This window comes from Contarinia nasturtii, unplaced genomic scaffold (genome assembly GCF_009176525.2).
Source record: "Contarinia nasturtii isolate CC-2019 unplaced genomic scaffold, AAFC_CNas_1.1 Cnas_scaffold_414, whole genome shotgun sequence".
Classification (NCBI taxonomy): domain Eukaryota; kingdom Metazoa; phylum Arthropoda; class Insecta; order Diptera; family Cecidomyiidae; genus Contarinia; species Contarinia nasturtii.
The window spans coordinates 1,210,115-1,228,894 of NW_022197768.1; the positions used below are offsets into that span (position 1 = coordinate 1,210,115).

General features: G+C 32.9%; 4 protein-coding genes and 1 long non-coding RNA gene across 7 annotated transcripts in view; 2 read left to right on the forward strand and 3 right to left on the reverse strand.

The window, feature by feature from the left end:
- LOC116338660 (nucleobindin-2) overlaps window positions 1–2,188 on the reverse strand; it is a 2,403-nt gene extending 215 nt beyond the window's left edge. The window contains exons 1-7 of the mRNA XM_031764070.1: window positions 1,894–2,188; window positions 1,437–1,652; window positions 1,201–1,368; window positions 947–1,106; window positions 826–891; window positions 425–762; window positions 1–355 (exon numbers count right to left, since the gene is read on the reverse strand). Of these exons, the coding sequence (XP_031619930.1) occupies window positions 1–355; window positions 425–762; window positions 826–891; window positions 947–1,106; window positions 1,201–1,368; window positions 1,437–1,652; window positions 1,894–2,019 (1,429 nt within the window). The 5' untranslated portion in view covers window positions 2,020–2,188. The remainder of the gene's footprint in view (window positions 356–424; window positions 763–825; window positions 892–946; window positions 1,107–1,200; window positions 1,369–1,436; window positions 1,653–1,893) is intronic.
- A 126-nt stretch (window positions 2,189–2,314) lies between these two features.
- LOC116338620 (polyglutamine-binding protein 1) lies at window positions 2,315–3,583 on the forward strand. Its single transcript, XM_031764008.1, has 2 exons — window positions 2,315–2,831; window positions 2,915–3,583. The coding sequence occupies exons 1-2, from the start codon at window positions 2,413–2,415 to the stop codon at window positions 3,486–3,488; spliced, it is 993 nt and encodes a 330-aa protein (XP_031619868.1). The 5' UTR covers window positions 2,315–2,412; the 3' UTR covers window positions 3,489–3,583.
- Window positions 3,584–5,113: 1,530 nt separating this feature from the next.
- Window positions 5,114–13,821, reverse strand: LOC116338515 (E3 ubiquitin-protein ligase Nedd-4). Of its 3 annotated transcripts, none has more exons than XM_031763834.1 (15): window positions 12,952–13,821; window positions 9,466–9,545; window positions 9,143–9,224; window positions 8,876–9,075; window positions 8,571–8,718; window positions 8,435–8,504; window positions 8,303–8,360; window positions 8,116–8,218; window positions 7,120–7,477; window positions 6,922–7,046; window positions 6,536–6,834; window positions 6,148–6,441; window positions 5,677–6,075; window positions 5,440–5,588; window positions 5,114–5,353 (listed from the first exon to the last, which is right to left on the reverse strand). In XM_031763834.1, exons 1-14 carry the CDS (start codon window positions 13,138–13,140, stop codon window positions 5,486–5,488), a joined length of 2,508 nt encoding a protein of 835 aa, XP_031619694.1. In that variant the 5' UTR covers window positions 13,141–13,821; the 3' UTR covers window positions 5,114–5,353; window positions 5,440–5,485. The 3 variants fall into 3 exon arrangements, with proteins under 3 accessions (XP_031619694.1, XP_031619693.1, XP_031619695.1); XM_031763833.1 differs by having other exon boundaries at window positions 8,867–9,075; window positions 12,952–13,820; XM_031763835.1 differs by lacking the exon at window positions 12,952–13,821 and adding an exon at window positions 10,874–11,332 and having other exon boundaries at window positions 8,867–9,075.
- Window positions 13,822–14,308: 487 nt separating this feature from the next.
- LOC116338802 (enhancer of mRNA-decapping protein 3) lies at window positions 14,309–16,886 on the reverse strand. The gene is made up of 6 exons (XM_031764286.1): window positions 16,344–16,886; window positions 16,130–16,276; window positions 15,476–15,998; window positions 14,883–15,387; window positions 14,729–14,813; window positions 14,309–14,656 (listed from the first exon to the last, which is right to left on the reverse strand). Exons 1-6 carry the CDS (start codon window positions 16,505–16,507, stop codon window positions 14,395–14,397), a joined length of 1,686 nt encoding a protein of 561 aa, XP_031620146.1. The 5' UTR covers window positions 16,508–16,886; the 3' UTR covers window positions 14,309–14,394.
- Window positions 16,887–17,189: 303 nt separating this feature from the next.
- LOC116338555 lies at window positions 17,190–17,966 on the forward strand. The gene is made up of 2 exons (XR_004200904.1): window positions 17,190–17,630; window positions 17,756–17,966. It is a non-coding gene; the product is annotated as an uncharacterized LOC116338555 (long non-coding RNA).
- The last annotated feature ends 814 nt before the right edge of the window (window positions 17,967–18,780 follow it).

The following is an 18,780-nucleotide window of genomic DNA, read 5'->3' on the forward strand; positions in this document are numbered from 1 at the left end:
GTGGTTGATATTGTGCGTTTACTTGTTGATATTGTTGTTGATTTCCAGTTTGTACGCCTGGATGCCCATTCATATTTGGAGGTGGTTGGTACTGTGTATTGATTTGTTGATGTTGATATTGTGCATTCATTTGATTCGGATTTATTTGGCCTTGTGGATGCACTTGACCCTGGTAGATTTGATTCGGATGTACTTGTCCTTGATTCACAACATTTGGATTATGTTGAATCAGATTGGGGTCAACGTGTTGCTGCGGATAACCACCTGGTTGCTGCGGATAACCACCTTGATATTGATATTGTTGTGGATGCTGATTTGGATAGTATCCTTGTGGCATATTTGGATGTGGTGGCAACTAATAAAAATGATTTAAATTTTATTAAATCTTCGAATTTATTCAATCGATAATAGTTCAAATACTTACCGCTCCTTGAGCAATTAAACGTTGAATTTCTTCTTGTCGACGTCTTTCAAATTCCAAATACTCATCGTGAGTAAATTGTGGTTGATTATCGACTGTGTCCCAATTTGGATCGCGATTAAATTCTTCACGCTTCGTTTGGGCAATGAATTCTTCCAAACTAATCAAATTGTCATGATTTGTATCAGCTTCTCGGAAAACATGCTCTCTCATACGTTCCATTTCTTCAACACGCTCACGCATATCATCTTCGGGCAAACCAGACTGATATACTTTATCCAATTCCTTAACGAATAGTGCCTTCACTTCGGTTTCATCCCAGAAATTATTGCCATCCAGATCTATCACAAAATATGCAAACGTTAACAATGCACAAATGACCCTTAATCGAAAAATTGTCTTACCATGCATCATAAAGAAGGTTTTTGGATCGAAATCAGCAACATCCATGTGGTCTTGTTTCTCCCATACTATAGATAAATTTAAATTTACCGTTTTTGTATTTACAGAAATAATTCGACTCACCTTCTTCAAGCTGCGCCTTATTTCCCGGATGATGTACACGTTCGTGTTTGTTATGTTTCTGTTGCTGAACTTTCAAATCTTCTTCATACTTTTTACGATGCGCTTCATCCATAGCACGTAGTTTTTCCTGTTTTTCAAATTCCTTTTGCAGTTCATATTCCTAGTGACGAAGAAAACAATTTAAATATCCACATGATGTTAAAAAAAGAATGAACGTTAATTAAAAAAAAAATCGTTGGTGTGAATTCAAGTACCTTAAATTCATCTCGTCGTTTTCTGTCTGCTTCTGCCAAATCTTCGGATGTTTGCTTAATTAATTTCTTTAAATCTTCAATTTCGAATGTGTGCTCATTTTCATGGTCCAAATGCTTAGTATCGGAAATTTTCATGTGCGCACGGTCTATGTCATTGGTGAGTTCAAACTTTAAAACGAATTCAAAGGAATAAGATTAGTGTCATAAATAAGTGACAGAAATTGTCTCCCACTTACGTGTTTGATGGCTGCTAGACGAAGTCTCTCAACTTCTCGTCTTTTAATTTCATCTAATTTCGATCGAACATGATGACTAACATTTTCCAATTCATATGCTATTTTGCCCGACCGAATATCGACATCGGTGGCATTTTCAAGTTTTTTTCGAAATTCCGAATCAGTTTCCAATGCATTCACTACTTCCTTTAAATACCGTTCATATTCTAAAGCACCCTGAAACTTTTGGTATAAATTATCGATATTCAGAAATAAAATGATATTTGTTAGTAAGATGATGAGAAACGATGTTGGTAAGTAAGATGATTAAGTATCAAAGATGATTATAATCTCAAGTGGTTTTGTTTTGAACAATCAATATGGGGACGTCACACATTCCACTAATTATCTTTAGTGATAATCATTAGTAGATGTCTTTGTAATTTCAATGATTTTATATAATTAATAGAAAACTTACATCTAGTTCTTCGTCGTCTTTATGTTCCTTATTTTCTTTATTTTCTTCATTTTTCTTATCAACAGCGCGTGCAACTATAACATTAACAAGTAATGCAAGTGTAAGAAACAAAACAAATTGTTTCATTTTGATTTTAAAATGATGAAAATCACGTCTATACTAAAGTGCTTGAGATTTGGTTCGTATAACTTAAGTGTGTGTCTCCAATGTGATTTCGTTGCTAATATCTCTAAAACTAATGACGAAATTACATGAATTGAGCGAAACTCTCATTTGACACTGACGTGTCAAAATCAAAATGTTTTGTTTTTGACCGACGACTTAAGATGCTATACAGTTGAAGCATAATAATAATGTACTTGAAGAATTAAAACTAATATGATTTGCTCAATGCGCGTTAGATGGCGTCATGTACAAGTGTAAACATATGTATAAATTGACATTTCATTCGGTGTTTTTCATTTAGTTTGTTGTTGAGTCTCCGAGTGAAACAATCGAAAATAATTTCCAGTTAAAAAAATGCCGTTGCCGCCCGCATTGTTAAAACGTTTGGCAAAACGTGGAATCGTTGATAAAAAGCGTTTACCAGGTGAATCGAAATCCGTACAACCAGCCGAAGAAATTATCGCCGAAGACTATGATGATGTTAATGAAACGCAACCATTTGACTACGACTACGATTTTAAGTCACAATCAAAGAAATCGCAACAAAACTTTTGGAGTGAACGCTTGAAAAAACGAATCGTTGATGGAAGCATTAATGGTTACAAAGGATGCCCAAATAAGTACAACATTTATCATAAGTGCTCGCTATTTTGTGTGAACACATTTGGTGATGGTATCAAAGAGCCATCAAAGGGATATACAAAACGAAAAGTCCGATTGAATCGAAGATATCCGCTACCCAAAGATTGGAAAGAAATCTATGATGAAGGAGTGTAAGTATTAACGTCCAAAAACGATTATTTTCAGAATTTTTAACCAAAAATAATACGTATCATTTTAATTTGAATATGTTTAGAGGCACTCATTACTACTGGAATACAATTGATGATATCGTATCATGGTTACCTCCAGCTCATCCGAAAGCAGAATTAACAAAAAGTGCCGCAGTACTACGTAGAGAATTGGAGGCTTCACAGCCCGAACAAGATGATTATGTTGATACCAATGCACAGCAAACAATGGAAGGAGCTGAACCGGGATATGCAAGTGATGGCGATCATTTAAATGTGGTGCGTGAACGTGAACGTGAACGTGAACAACCATCGAAACCGGCACCATTGAAAAAAACGAAAACACGAGATTTAGAAAAAGTTCTTCGCTCTAAATATGAACGACGCATGAAGAAAGATGCATCAGAAACAAGCTTAGATCCAATGGACCCGGCAGCCTATTCAGATATCCCAAGAGGAAAATGGTCAGCAGGATTAACTGAAGAAAATTCAAAAACTGGTGCAGATTCTACAGTTAGTGGTACTATATTTCAACAACGTCCGTATCCAAATCCGGGTGCAGTTTTAAGAGCGAATGCAAATGCACAAAAAAGCAAAGGAAACAGCGACAGCAATGACAGTGATCAGCAAGACAATTGAGTGTTTCCAATTTAAAGTCCATGTCTAATCATTTAAATTGAAAATAAATAGCAAAACATTATGAAATAAAAGCGGCAAGCCACACATTTTCGATATTTCTTCTATCTTTTTTGTAATATTCATAGGTTTTATTCCAAGAAAAAAGATTTTTTCAGATTTCCCGAGATCTAATGTAGTTCCATTTACTTTCCAGAAAACTATAAAATATTTAGAAAGATGCTAATGCAAGGGGCGAAGACTTTGTACCTTTTATGTATGTATTTTGGTGAATGTTGCTCTGAGAAAATACAGATGATAAAGGATTAGTCGCAAAAAATGAACAAAGGATGAGAATGCATTTGAAAAAGCAATTAAAAATATGTCACCATTGTAGTTTGGTTCTAGATGCCATTACTGCATTCGGTTATTTTTTCTAAAGAGTTAAGCCTTTTTGTAATTTGTAGTTCTTCAATTGGTTTCTGTCAAATAGTTTATGAAACTGTTATATTGCTAAAATTAGATTGAACCTGGCATATTTATAATATAATAATTAATAAGTTTTAGTACTGAATGGAAAATACTTGAAATTCGATAACAAATCATTTAAACAGCTTAAATAATTTGGATGAACTTCGTATTAAAATGATTTCTCCTTATGATTTCGGACTAATGACTTTGCTAAAAATTACTCACAATGCATACATCGAAGATTTGGAACTGAATTTTGGATCTGAATCAATGATTTACGTTATCATGACATTTTGAAAGCGGTTAAGCTAACAATCCAATTCAATTTCTAGACCCAATATTTTGTCTAAAAATTCAATAGCAAGAAAATTGAAGTACCATTCATCAAGTTCTGCGCGCACTTCTCAACATAAATGCATGATTGACAGTAGTTAATTGGATACTTTACAGAATGTCATTTATTGAAAAAGGACACAAAAAAAAATAAAGCACAAAATATTTGTATTGTAAAAATGAAAGGAAGGAAAAACAATGTGACCTATATGTAAATCAATTAAATAGAAATATTTCGTTTCTTTCTGTTTTTGGGCGGCAATCTGTTTTAATTGTATTCCATCGTTCACATCAAGAAGTTCTACTATTGGCTGGCCATACTTATTGATCTATTTCAATAGAATTACATGGAAATTGCATGGAACCCAATTCCATAAAGCGTTACAAACTTAACATTCCTGAGCTTAAATTATTTCGTGGTTTTTCTCATGATTATTATTTGCATTCAGAGGGATTTATCTCTGTTTCTTTGTTTGTCACAAAATCTTTGCTACTAGTTTATTTCATCTGCATCGGTCCTAATTGAATGTAGTGTCGTTTATCCATTGCATTTCAAAAGCTATTCCAATATATCATCCATCAATGGGAATGTGTTACAACAGTGTGATAAAAGAAGGCATCTATTTTTAATCGATCCATCCAAATATTATGTTCATATGTAACAATGTTCGCATCGTTGTTTTTGCATCGAATTTAAAAAAAAAAAAAGAATTAACTTTTTTCTTCATAATAGGCGAAGACACTACTTTATGGATCTTGTTCATTTTTGATTAAATAAATTAAAAAAATATATATATTTGGTAAATAAGCCCTAAATGAATAAAACGGTTGAAATCCATATCCCATTTACAGAAAACAAATTATACGATTATATTTTGAATCAGAACATTTGAAGTAGTCTACTTGTTAATTTCATTAATGTATTGCGTTTATCGGCTGTGATGTATACATTTATCGTCTGTGATGTGTACTGATTCGATATTGCGGAGCATAAACGAATAGAAATTTAAGAGAAAATAATAAATGTGTATCAGAAGTTTCTTTTATTCATTCTCAATCAATGAATGATCGTTGTTCTTTTAAGCCTGTAAATAAAATGGAAAATAAATAATACTTGGTTTGTTTATGCCAAATTTTTGTAATAAAACACTTGTTCGTAAACCATTCATACCGGTTATTATATTGTACATGATTTAAATTAGATTATTATTGATGATCTAATCAACGCCCGCAAATCCTTGACTACCTTCAATCGCTTGCACTAGCTTATCTTTTAACTGTGAATAATTCTCATATGGCGGCAAATCCAAACGATTGAAACTGAAATTAATAAAATTAAAGCCAATTAAATTAAATTAAATTAAATTAAACCAGTTGAATTAAATTCAATCAATTTTATGATATTTACCACGTGTGTGCTCGTGGATAAGACTCAAGTGTGCCCCATTTTTCAATTGTAAACATTTGTGGCCCATTTGAACCGTATAATTCTTTAAAACCATTCATTGGAACTCGTGATGTTCCCGTAACAAATTGTAGTAAACGTGCCCGCATTTCATTTGAGAATGATAATACTGCTCTCCAGAACCATTGAATAACAATGTGATTGGCGTAATAGTCACCTTTGTATAAAGAGTTTTTCTTCCAGTCTTTAACGTCAATATTTTGTATGCCGCACATCAACAATTCCAATTCGTTTTCGTCGAAAATTTTAAGCAATGCTAACGGACATATGGAACCAAAACCATCCAAAAAGCTGCTCATTTGCTCTTTGACACGAGATACAAAACGCCATTCAATCACCAATCTGTAATATGAAACATTATGCATGTACAAATATGAATTTAGGGTCACGTTTTTTTTTTTCAAGTGTATTCACCTTATATATTCATCTTTATTGTCGTTTGTGACTTCAATTTCAGCACCGTTGGGCTTGAGCTCGCGTTGTGTGGTATGACCAAATGTTTCCTCATCGACACAAAATGTTAACATTAGTTCGTCCGGATTGTTTTCTTTGATCCACAACAATGAATTGTAGTATTCCATATCAACGGATTCCATATCTCTTAAGTCTATCGGTTTTTGTAACATCATTTTATAAAAAGGTCTAATGAAAAACGCATCCAATAATTTTCCATGATAAACAGCCATTCCAGCAATTTTTCCAATGAACCTATTTACATCAAACGAACAAATAAAAAAATTAATGCAAACACATTGCATTAGCATATTGATTGGCATTCGATTGTATTTCATCAGATATTTACTTGAAATAATTTAAATGCTCTTCGTTGCACAGTCCACTAAATGGATTGATCTGAAGCGTATAATTGTCCATAGCTGAATATTCAAATAACCCGTAGTATGGATTGAACATTTCCTTTGACAAAAGGAAAAACCATTCACGGGCCAATCCACCGTAATCGAGACCAGCTTCACCCTCGAATTCGATCCATAGTTTTGTTTTCAATATATCGGTTTTATTCACGGTATTTATGATTCGATAAGAGTCTTCGAAAATTGATGCTCGTCGTACTTTCACTTCAAATTTATTAGGCACATTTGTCTGTGGAAATTCAGTTGAAATTAAAAAAAAAATGAAGATATTCTTTACTGCGTACAATAATAATCCAAATATATAAAAACTACGTACTGGTTTCCTCAGCTGACTCTTAAAATATTCGTATTTTTGTTTGTAATCTCTAGAATAAGGTACTGCTTGGCCAGCTATATTTGGATTAGATAGTCTTGGATCTTCCCATTGTGTAGTTCGTGTATCTGAAATGTGAAAAAAACACGTTGTTGTTAGCAAAACACGCCGATGAAATGGATTTTATTTAAATAAACCTACTGTGATCAATGAAGAAGATTCGACCATCCACATGTACACGTTCTTCCCAGCCTTCAGGCAGTGGGCCCAAGTCATCATCGGGTGGTCGTGTTTGGCTTGGCATGGGACTTGCACGACCTGTCCGTGGATCAATCCATGAAGTTTTCTTTTCATTGTGATCAATGAAGAACATGCGACCGTTTGGTGCAATTTGCATTGTCCAACCGCTGGGAAGCCCTGCCTCTAAATTGTTTGCCGGATGCGAACTTTCGCTTGTCGATGTTTCATCACTTGAGCTCTGTCTTGACTGGCCGGTTGTTGAATTGGGACGAACGGCTGCATTCGATGTACCACTATCAGCTGTGTCTATATCTTCATGCTACCATGATGAAACAGTGAAAAAGTAAATAAAACAATTAATATATATCAATAAAAATATGCAAACATGGAAACACGAACAAATAATCTAAACTATCACAAAAACCAGCGATAAATACACACGCAAAATGCCTGAATCTTGTTTCTGGCACCGTTTTTTTTTTCTTTATCGCGCACATACATCAATGGTGTACTAACTCGTCTAATGATAATCTAAAGCAGAAGCTACTTGTGTTTTTACGACGAACATTTATTGTTTGTTATTAAATCTTTAGCCAAGCAATACACAAAGTCAGTTATCAAAGTCGAAGGTTTTTTTACCAATGGATGCTCAGATGCAACGTCTTGATGAGGTTCATCGTTGAGAGATGCGTCATCACTACATAGACTTAGTGATGAATGATCTGAGTCGTTGTCGTCAGATTGATCATGCTAGTTTTTTTTTGTATGCGATTTTTTGTTGAAAATATTTTAAGTATGTTTGTACATTCAATCCGATAAAAAAACATCGATTCAAATCAAAAAAATCATTTTTGTGATTCCATAAACATGCATTTTAGTAAATAAAAGAATCCAAATATCATATGAACATTTGAACAAATTTTGATGCATAATGTATGTAATTATTGTATCATATACCTGGTGTTCACGATCTTCTGATGCATCAACGCTAATGTGGAAACGTCGTTCAAACTGCATAGCAGCAGCATCAATATCACTACTTGAAACTGGATTTGTGTCGCTGCAAATAAATTATTCAACATAAATAAATTATTTACATGGAACAGAGATCGATAAATTGATTGTGAAATGTAATAAGAGGTACCCTGAAGGACATTCCCATTGTGTTGTTCGTGCAACGTGATTCACATAATAGGTCCTTCCTGCAATAAATAAAGTGGCAAATTTTCAAATGACAAATTTTGTCAAATTGAATTTATGTCATTCAAAAAATTACCGTTGGCATCTTGACGCATCTCCCATCCATCCGGCAATGGTGGTGCAACAGATGACGTTGGATAGGCAGTCTATTAAGATGAAATGAGAATAAAAATAATCGCTATTTTCTGATATATGATGCATTTAAAACTGACTTGATTTTGAGCTGCTGTCTCAGCATCCGTTTCGGCCTCATTGACTAATTCCCATTCCGGTTCATTCGATGATATGGTATCAGGTGTATCCAAATCGCGAATGAATGCATGGTAAACTTCAAGTGTTCCTCTTACTCTAGATCTAGCACTGTGAAATTAAATAATCGATCAGTAATCGTAAATGTGTGACATTAATTTGGTTAAAAATAAATTTAAATGAAAATAACATAAAATGAAGAAGCCAATATCATAAGTAAAAACTGCAAAATAAAATAAAATTGAAACTAATAACATACCCAACTGACCTTCTTGGCCTAAGCGGATAGCTTTTCGGTGCAATTGCACGATTTTCCTGTTCTGTAGGCAAATTCGCCAATGGTATTTCAACCATTCCTAGAAAATCATCACGAGTCAATCGATTCTCATCAAATACCTGTAACACCAGCTTATGTTCATTGGCTTTCACTTTAAATATGAACTCCTCATTCCACACGGGATTCAGCGTCTAAACACACCGAAACACACACATAATTAAACAATGCATTTTACATTCGGCATAATGGTGTTCTTACCTTCTTTTTGGTTTTTGTCAAAACAGAGTCGATGTTTATGTCGCCATTAATGGTGTTCAAGTCTATTCTTACGTAAGGATCACTGTATTGTTTGAGTTCGTCGTAAATGCACATCGAAGCATAGTAGTTAAATAAAAAGAGTGAACGACAACAAAAGAAAAATTATTAAAATATTTATATTTACAGGTGACAATTATTGCGCATTGTGTATTCAACTGAATTGTATCGTTTATTGTTAAGACGCAAAAAGCACATCATGTATCGTATGCGATTAAGTTGATAGATGAGCGCATTTGTTAGTCATTCAACAATAAAATGTTTACCTTGCACCGAATATATCTTTTTTTGCTAATGATTGTCCAGACATAATCTTGATTCGGAGTTGGCTTGTCCCCTCCTCACTCTGCAAAAAAACCAAACAAACAATAACAATAATTCAAAATTAAAAATAAATGGAGAAAGAAGAACAAGAGAGGAGCAAGAATGTAACAATGTATATGACTTATTTTGAATTTTCCGCAATGAAGCAAAAAGAGCGGCTATTTCAGTAAACAAATATCTTTACATATGTTTATTTTTAGTACATATTTTCTCCCCTAATCCCCTTGACGTCGACAATAGAAATAATAATGCTGAAATTGTGTCACGTCAAATAGTTATAGAATATTTGAAATATCAGCATGTTTTGTTTGATATTTGAAAGGGAAAAAAACCCAATCAATCGAAATTATGAATCGGTATTTTACTACTTGAATAAATAAAAAAAATTCGTTTTATTTAAATTTACTGTCGATAACTTTTAATGGGCTAATTGAAATTAGCGGTGTCATGAAACTGATTAACCGTTAATTTAATGATCAAATTACATTTGACCGAATCATTTTCGCTTCCAAAACTATTAATTTGTAGATAATTTTCAAGTAACAACCAACGACCTTGTGCTATGTGTTACTGTCGATGTTGGTCTATGGCATGCAAAATACATGGGCACAAGTACATAAAAGTAAACAAGCAATTGTATACACACATACATCGATAATGTCAACAATTTCCAGCTTGGTTGACATAAAATCGGTATCTTTTAAATTCTTAATATGATTTTATTTGTTCGTACATGTTCGCTGGCCTAATCATTATAATTGCATCTGTTGGAGCTGTTTTTTATAGGTATCATTGATTCAGTCGTATTTTGTATATTTCACATTCACTCTTCTGCACTTTCTCAAGGAAAATTCCAATAATGAATTTTTTAAAAGTGATCATGTATATGTGTTGTGCAGAGAACACGGCAACACACACATGACACCACATAATTTCATGCACTTCACTACCGAAACATTCAATTGTTGTTATTTCTTTTTTGTTCGGTTTTTCTTCGCAAATAATCCAACCATTTTGACCAGTTTGCCTTCTTTTAATCAACTCTCCATTGTTGCTAAATTAAATAGATATAGATGTCATGGGTCGACTATTGTCAAACTCATATAACTTTATGAACATATTTTTTCTCCGCATTTTTTGATCATCTATGATCTTTTACTAAATTATGTTCTTGATCGTCGCCAATTTATTCTTCATTTATATTCACATACAATACGCGCCCGTGTGTGTGTAAGTTTTTTTGTACATATTTGTGTACGAATTGTTTTTATGCTGTTGATTCATCAATGCGAAATAGCTACGACTATGTCGCAAAAGGATAGTATTTTTAAAAAAATGTGTATGACTCACATAGGATTCAATTGAACCTGGTAAAAAGCCGTAAATTGTTTCATCGCCATCGCCACCATCCGAAGACATATTGATTAAGTTGTACTTCGAAATTTAAAAAAAAAACCACTTTATTTTCGGTCACTTAAATAATTTTGGACAATATCCTCAAATGATTTTTTTGCATCAATTAATTATGGGGAAAAATGGTTTGCACACGTTAAGTAAATGTATCACAAAGTCTGTCAATAAATGTCCTGTATTCAAATTATTTTGCAAATATTGCCGCGATTGTACACTTCAATGCGAAAAAAAGTCAGTAATTACAAATAGTTTCACGGCAAAAAAAATGTGATATATATGATTAAATACGAAGAAGTAAACGATGAATGTATGCTAAATTCTTCACACAAAGAAACGAAGCTTATGTATTGTTTTCATAAATTTTGTTATTTTTTGTAAACCACTGTACAATTGATAAATTTCACAAATAAAACAGTACATAAAGAACAGGTGGTTTTTGTTAAACCGATTTAAGTCACAGACACACGAATCGCAATTTTTTAAATAATACTTTAATTATTATAAAAAAACTTTTAGTACTATTACATATTTCATTTTTTTTCCTTCTACTTTCTGATCATCTCAACAATTGACGTGTGACATTCATTGGTTTATGAATTGGAACGCATTGTATCGCATACCAAGGCGGCGTTAAATGTTTTTTTCACTTCATACATTCTTCTACATAGACCATAGACCGTGCGTTTGGTGTTAACCCAACTCAAAAGAGCAATGTTCAACCATCAAAATACGCAAATTAAATACATGACACACACTAACACACACACACGACAGAAGGAGACTGCAATAGCATGTGATATAAATGAACGAATAATTTAAACTAAGTAAGCATGTTTGCGTGTACAAGTAACAACAATATATGTGTATGTCACTCTAAACGTTGCGTTCAACAACAGAAGTGTACGAGAATCGAAAAATGAATTTGATGCGGCGAACGCTCATCGGTTAAATTGCTCAATTGAGTTTGTAATATATCATTAACAAATCAAATATCTCCGAGTTCGTTTTGATTTATTTTTGTGTATGCTTATCGAAATATCTAAATTTTCTTTATCAAAAGTTAATTAGGAAAAAAAAAGAACAGCGCTCTACGAATGGGCACATGACTGCTTACATTTCGTTTCCAATCAATTCAAACTTCGGCTATGTTGACTGGAGAGAAAAAAAATTGAAATTCTCAAATTGTTGGAAAAATGCCTATTGAAAGCGAATACAATAGTTTGAACTACAATATAATTTACTACTAATGTATTAATAAATTTAAAATTTGTTTTGCATTAATGGAACGCACTTTTTTTTTGCTGTTGCTTCTTCACATTTCTTGTATGCTTGAGTAAAATGCTTGCATGTAATATAAGGGTAATTAAATATACATTTTTAAGTGAATTTTTTTTAAGTTTCATCATAGTTTGAAGTTTAAACTATTCTGATGTTTCGTAAAATTCGGATACACAAATTATGTTTTGCATGAATGAAAATTCGGTACGGAAATCAGCAATAATTTGAATTTATTTGCTATAAATATGATTATGATCCAAGTATGATTTGTGGTATCTGGAATGTTGTACGTGCATTCATTTGCACGCACACAATCAGTCAGGAGAAATTCGAGACAATGGTGTTAAATAGAAGTAAACCAAAATGAATAACATTGCTTTCAAGTGATAAGAGGAGTGTGCGATCTTGAATTGTTTGTCCTATAATCTTATCAGATTGTTCGCTGATTTTGGCGACATAAAAAGATATCGTACATTTTCTTAAGCGATTTCAACGATGACATTTCAGATTAAGGTTTGATGGCAATAAAATGTTGAAATGAAAAGATTCATCATTTATTGAATGTCTAAAAATTCAATGTTCGGTAGTTTGTAGAAGTATATGCAATTTAAGAATGTATCTATGTTGTTTGCGCTGATTGAACCTGAGTATTTTGTGCTGTCACTTTCGTTTATGGTAACTTCCTCCCGAATTAAGTGAATACTTCAAAATATAAAAGAAAGAAACAAGGCACATACCAGAGTTGTATTAAACAGTGATCGCCTGGTCGGTCGCACATTCGTTGTTGCCACAGTTGGTACATGTTGTAAAGAGTTGGACCGTCGCCTTGGTGGTGGTTGAGGTCTTGCCGAATGTTGATCCCATGTTGGTCGGCCCGCTGATGTGTAACCAAACGAGTTATTCATATTATCCATATGAGGTCTCATGATTATGAATTGTTTTTATTCACACTTTTCGCGGGTACAAACAATTACACTCGATTTTTTCTTGTAATACTTATTAGTTATTTTTATCGAATTGAAAAACCATTTAGCACGGAATCGTTTGGAATGTCGTTACACTTTATAAACAATAGTACGAGAAAAAAGGAACAGTACGGTATTAATGACGGTCACTTTTTCGATTGTTTTAATAAAAAAAAATCGCTTCGTAACCATTAAACACTTGCATTCCAAGTACTTGAGTCACACAGTTTTGATACAAATGATTCTTATCCGTTATCGTTTAACAAATCGCACCGAAACTTTTTTATTGTTATAGACGATTGCCTGAACATTTAATCACAGTTGCCACAGACTATTTTCGAAATTGGTAAAATCATAAGACCATTTCAATTAAAATATAAAAACAAAAACAATAATAGATGAATGCGTGTGCAGTTCATTTTATTGCTTCTCAATCGAGACTTTTATTCACTTAGCGATTGAGTTTGGTAAGATTCTATTGTTTCAGTTTTTGGTCTACCGATATTGACTACATGATTATTTTGGTTCGACAAAACGGAAAAAAATGTCTCCGTTTGGAGATGTTTTACACTTCCAATTGAAACTAAAAACTGTTTTGTAGTTGTGATTACATGGGCCCACTGTCTCAACAAGTTCAACAAAAATGAATAACGAGCAATAGCGTAGCACACTCCCAACTTTGTGTGTATCGTGTACAGTAGATGTATCTGTCAAATACGATTGTGTGTATAATTTTTCTCATGCGGCGAATTGAACGAACGAAAGCGGCAAACGCAATACATTGCAACGCATTTCGGTTCAAATATTGCGTTTCTGATGATAATCTCTCAAGTAAAACTGCTTTTGTTTACGGTGTAAGAAATTGGCATCATTTATTTTATAATAGCTTCTTTTTTTGATCGCAGACAAATTGATTGAGTTTGTTTTTCTTTGTTTGTTTGTTTTTTTTTTTACTTATGTTACACAACATTTTTGTTTCTACGAAATATGGTAATACAAAATAAAAATCAGAGAGAGAAAGAAATTGCCTAATGATTAGAATCAATTATGGTCAAATAGAAATTTAAATAATGGATGTTTTGAGTTGTTTTTGTTTTTTTTTTTTTCTGTCGGAAACATTAAATAAGTCATGTTGTATGAAATGTAATTGTACTGGAACCGCATTCTTTAACCGTACATTGCCACAACGTGACACGCACTCATCGTCGCAGGTGTTCAAGATGGTGATACTTCGTTGTCACTTTTGGCCTCGTTCTCATTCACCAAATGCAATGGAATCACAAATTTATGGGCGAATGGACTTTTGTAAATAATGCCAGCATCACGATAGAATTTTTCCGGAATGGCGAGATTGGACAAATACAATTTGCCACAGGTAAGCGATATATTTTCTAATGGTAATATCGGAAGAATGGAACACTTAACCGTCAACATTGGTATGCCAGAAGCTGGAGGATCGATGGCCATTATCGGTGATCTAAAAATGAAATTTATTTAAGAATTAAGCTCTAATTATAAAAATTTAATGAAAATATTGCCAACCACATACCGGCTTTCGGTTATCCACTTTAGAACATTTTTATCAACAATTGGCTTTGGAAGCGATAAAATAATGAGATCACATGATGGCATTTCTATAAAATGATAAAACGTACTTTAAGTTTTTGTTTTCGTTATTATTATTCGGTTATTCTTATACTAACCATCGACAGACATTGTAATGGCATTGCCGGTGGCCTTGAATAGTTCAGCTTCTCGATTGCTTTTTAGTGCCGAACTTAAATTCGGTTTCACCAAAATGTGTACCTGTAGTCCCTGTGAAGCCAATTGACGGCCAGTTGCAAAACCTAATTCACTATAGCGTTCGTTGCACATCTCATCACAAATAATTGCAATTTTTGGCCACTGATGCTGATTCTTCAGCGATAAACGACGTGCACCGCCCAACACTTGTAAACACAATTCAACGGTGCTCCGTGACAGCATATCGCATTGTCTTTCCCAGTCCAATCCAAAGACTTCGGCTTTTAATTGAATTCGTGAACGAATTTCAGCGGAAATAGTCGGAATGATGATGCCATCATCAGTCACATATTCTTGAGCAGTACAACGATCTTTTAGCGTAATTTGACGATAGCCCGTTGGTTTTGACGTTAGAATGTTTTCGTCATGTCGATAGTTTTTCACTTTTTTATTAACATGTCGCACCTGAAACACCGAATCGAAATTGAAATGAAATCAAATGGCGCAAATATAATGTGATAATTGATATGATATGAAATAAATGATTTCGTACCAGATCTGGTTTCTGATTTGCATCAATCTTATCCCAAATTGCTTGTTTATCGAACAATGCCAAATTTTTTTCAAAATCAAACTCTTCGTCCAGAACAATATCATCCACCGGGGTGCTAAACGTAATATTTTTGTCAAATCGATTGCGATTTGCTTTCTTTTTGTCCATTTTATTGAATGCCAATTGCTGTGCAACCGTTGGGGCACTAGGTTTATTAAATGTACCATTATTTGACGATGCAGCTATGTCAATTGGTTGACTTGCATTTCGTTGCAGTATCACAACACCTGATGCCAATTTATTGCCGTTATTGTTACTATTGTTGTGGTTGTTGCCATTATTATTATTGATGCTGCTGCTGCTGCTGATGTTGGCATTATTAATATTGCCACTATTGATTGTTTGTGCACTTGAATGGGCCATTTTCACTTCAATACTTTTCGGAATAAAATTCCCAAATGCATTTTTAATGCTAACGGGTGACTTTGCTTTGAAATTTGCCTTTTGATTAGCCGGTGGTGATCTGTTAGAATAAATACAATCAACAACATAAATTTACAAATAAATAATTTGAATTGAATAATTTCAGAATAAAACAAAAAAAAAAAAATATAATAACATTTAAATAAAAATGAATGCAATGAATTTGCGTACTTGTTTACAGGTTTTGTCTCCTTATTCGTAATATTAATTTTGTTGAATATTTGCTCATCGATTTGTGTCGCATTGTTCAGCGAACCGTTATTTACATTGGCTGCGTTATGTGATGGAATAAGACTTATCTTCACTATATCCTTTGCCCTGTAAATAAATATTGTTTGAAAAACGAAACCGTAATCGATTGTATTTTATTGAATTTGTGACTTACAATATTGTGACCTCTGCGTCTGGCGTTTTTAACGGAAGACCATTTCGAAATGCTCTGCATATTACAATTTTCGATGCGTTTGCATCTTTGATTGTCCCTTGGAAAATGCCAAAGTCGTCAACACATTTTATCGAAACTGCCTTTCCAATCCAATTTTCGCTCATATTTATCGAATTTTCAAATTTTCCAAATTTATCAAATAAAATAAATGTTACTTTTTCAGCCAGATATGCTAAATATTATGTGCTGGCAATGACTTTACTTTTATTTGCAAAGACGCACTTTTCGTTTACGCAAAATTGTGAAAGTGTCAAAACTTGTTTGTTATGCTTACAGAAACCTCGTTTTTTTTTCTAAATCTAGATTTTCTCTTAATCTCAACAAAAAACTATCATTGATTTGCAATGGTTATTTGGATCAATTGTACGTCTAGTTAAATGTATCACTTTTCAAGAAATAAATTGTCATTATATACTTATCGTAAAATTTACATTGGACAAAAATCGAATACAAATTTTATAGCTTATACAAATAATAATGAACTGGTACTGTATTTAGAATGTTTATTGCGAGCAAAACAACAAAAAAAAATTTCAATGAAACATGATACAATAGGAGTGAAGTTGTTTCAGAGAGAATATGAAGCCAAGAATGTGTTGCGCAACTAAAGTGAAGTTGGTTCACAACATAAATTATGGTTTGAATGTTAAAAAATTGAATTCGTTTTATTTAAAATAAAATGTTCATATTGTTCATTTTCATTCATATCCTTTTTAAAACATAAATTACATAACTATGAATGAATGAATAATGAATGGTATAAAATAGTTTTCTTTTTATAAAGGATTCAGATGTTTTTAGACATAAATTAGACGTATGTACTAAGATTTATACGCGAATCATCCTAAATCGCAGTAACAAGTGTTTCAGCGTTAAATCTGCAAAAAAAAATACCAACGCAAATACATAAAACGTGATATTTTGGTCGCTTATGGTAACCTCTCAAGTAGAGAGTAAAACAGAAACACTAACTTCATCAACACCGCAGAACGATATACGAGTAACATTCGAACACTTGTGGTTCAGCATAAAAAACGCTCTCGAAAGCAGAAATAAAGATTTTTATCCATAGATTTAATCCAAGGATTACGTTCAAATCATAAGTATACATTCGATAAATTAGTTTATTAAACAAAATAAAAGTTGATTTGCTACTTGAAAAAAATATCGTTGCTTGTCATCATGCCCAAAGGAGGTTCATCAAACCAAGTTCCACCGAATCACGAGGTAAGTTTTTCTCAAGATCTTTTTTTTGTTAATTTATATTATACATATGATTTTTTCGAATACTTTGAAACAATAAATTGCAATGCGATCACAGTTCTTATAGCTAACTCTTTTTGTTCCGTTAGGTGTTGAACAGCTGCGAAAAATGTGGCGAATTGACAACCACCACATTTTTGAATCCAGATAAATTTTGTTGGCGTGATGGTGCAAAAATTGACCAAGTTGTCGTCCCAAAATCCCAAAATCAAAAATGATTTTCATGCGGAACAATTTTTTGTTATTTTTCAATGGAAAATAAAAAAGATAATACGATTTTCAATCGTTATAAATTAATAACCGTTGTACTTGTTTTATTTTAATTTAAAAACACTGATTTACCCTTGACGTGATATGCAAAAGCATGTAAAAATCTATGATTTCATCATTTCATGCAATTTATCTTTCCACTTGTTGATTGCGCGGCATCTTTATAAATTTCTGGGAAAATGGCAGCATTTTATCTAGACTTTCTGTGTTTTTCCATTGTAATTTCATTCTTATTTTTTCCCAGTTTAATCTGATTCGAATATATGTGTAATGACTAAAAATTGGTGTGTAAGTATTGCAAAATAACGGTAATTAATGTATAGAGTGTGGTTCTGTTTCAGTCTTACAGCAGTGGTCACTTTGACATTTCAACATTAATCATAAAATATTGGAGTGGTGTTTATATTCACTGAATTTGTTGCTGGTCATAAGATCTGAAGTTGGACGATAGTCAAAAATGTGGATTATTTATTTTATTAGATTATTTATTGAGGTATATTTTTTAGACACAAACATACATTTTTGTATTTTAAAATGTTAGGCAATCGATTTCTTTACTCCATTCCTTCTTTTCCTTCACTTCCGTTGTGTTCCGTGTAATTTGTATAATTAATTAGTATACGGACATTAAGGCCGTCCAAAAATGAAATATAAATATGGGCATATCCCATTTATATCCAGTGATTGGGCATTTTCAAACTCAAAAATAAACCATATTAACACATATTTTCTTAACATCTCATCGCCTTTTCATATCTTTCTTTGTTCAACAAATAATTAAAATTTGTTTGAGATAAAACAATTCGGTTCATGGTGTTCTGTTCGATGAACAATAGTATTCCAT

Coding starts and splice junctions, on each gene's coding strand:
- LOC116338620 (XM_031764008.1), top strand. CDS start 2,413: ATGCCGTTGCCGCCCGCATTGTTAAAACGTTTGGCAAAACGTGGAATC. Junction 2,832..2,914: donor GAAATCTATGATGAAGGAGT/GTAAGTATTAAC, acceptor GAATATGTTTAG/AGGCACTCATTACTACTGGA.
- LOC116338515 (XM_031763833.1), bottom strand. CDS start 13,140: ATGAGACCTCATATGGATAATATGAATAACTCGTTTGGTTACACATCA. Junction 9,076..9,142: donor TGACAAAAACCAAAAAGAAG/GTAAGAACACCA, acceptor CGGTGTGTTTAG/ACGCTGAATCCCGTGTGGAA. Junction 6,076..6,147: donor AATAAAGATGAATATATAAG/GTGAATACACTT, acceptor TTCATATTACAG/ATTGGTGATTGAATGGCGTT.
- LOC116338802 (XM_031764286.1), bottom strand. CDS start 16,507: ATGAGCGAAAATTGGATTGGAAAGGCAGTTTCGATAAAATGTGTTGAC. Junction 15,388..15,475: donor CAAATCAGAAACCAGATCTG/GTACGAAATCAT, acceptor TCGGTGTTTCAG/GTGCGACATGTTAATAAAAA. Junction 14,814..14,882: donor CATTACAATGTCTGTCGATG/GTTAGTATAAGA, acceptor ATCATTTTATAG/AAATGCCATCATGTGATCTC.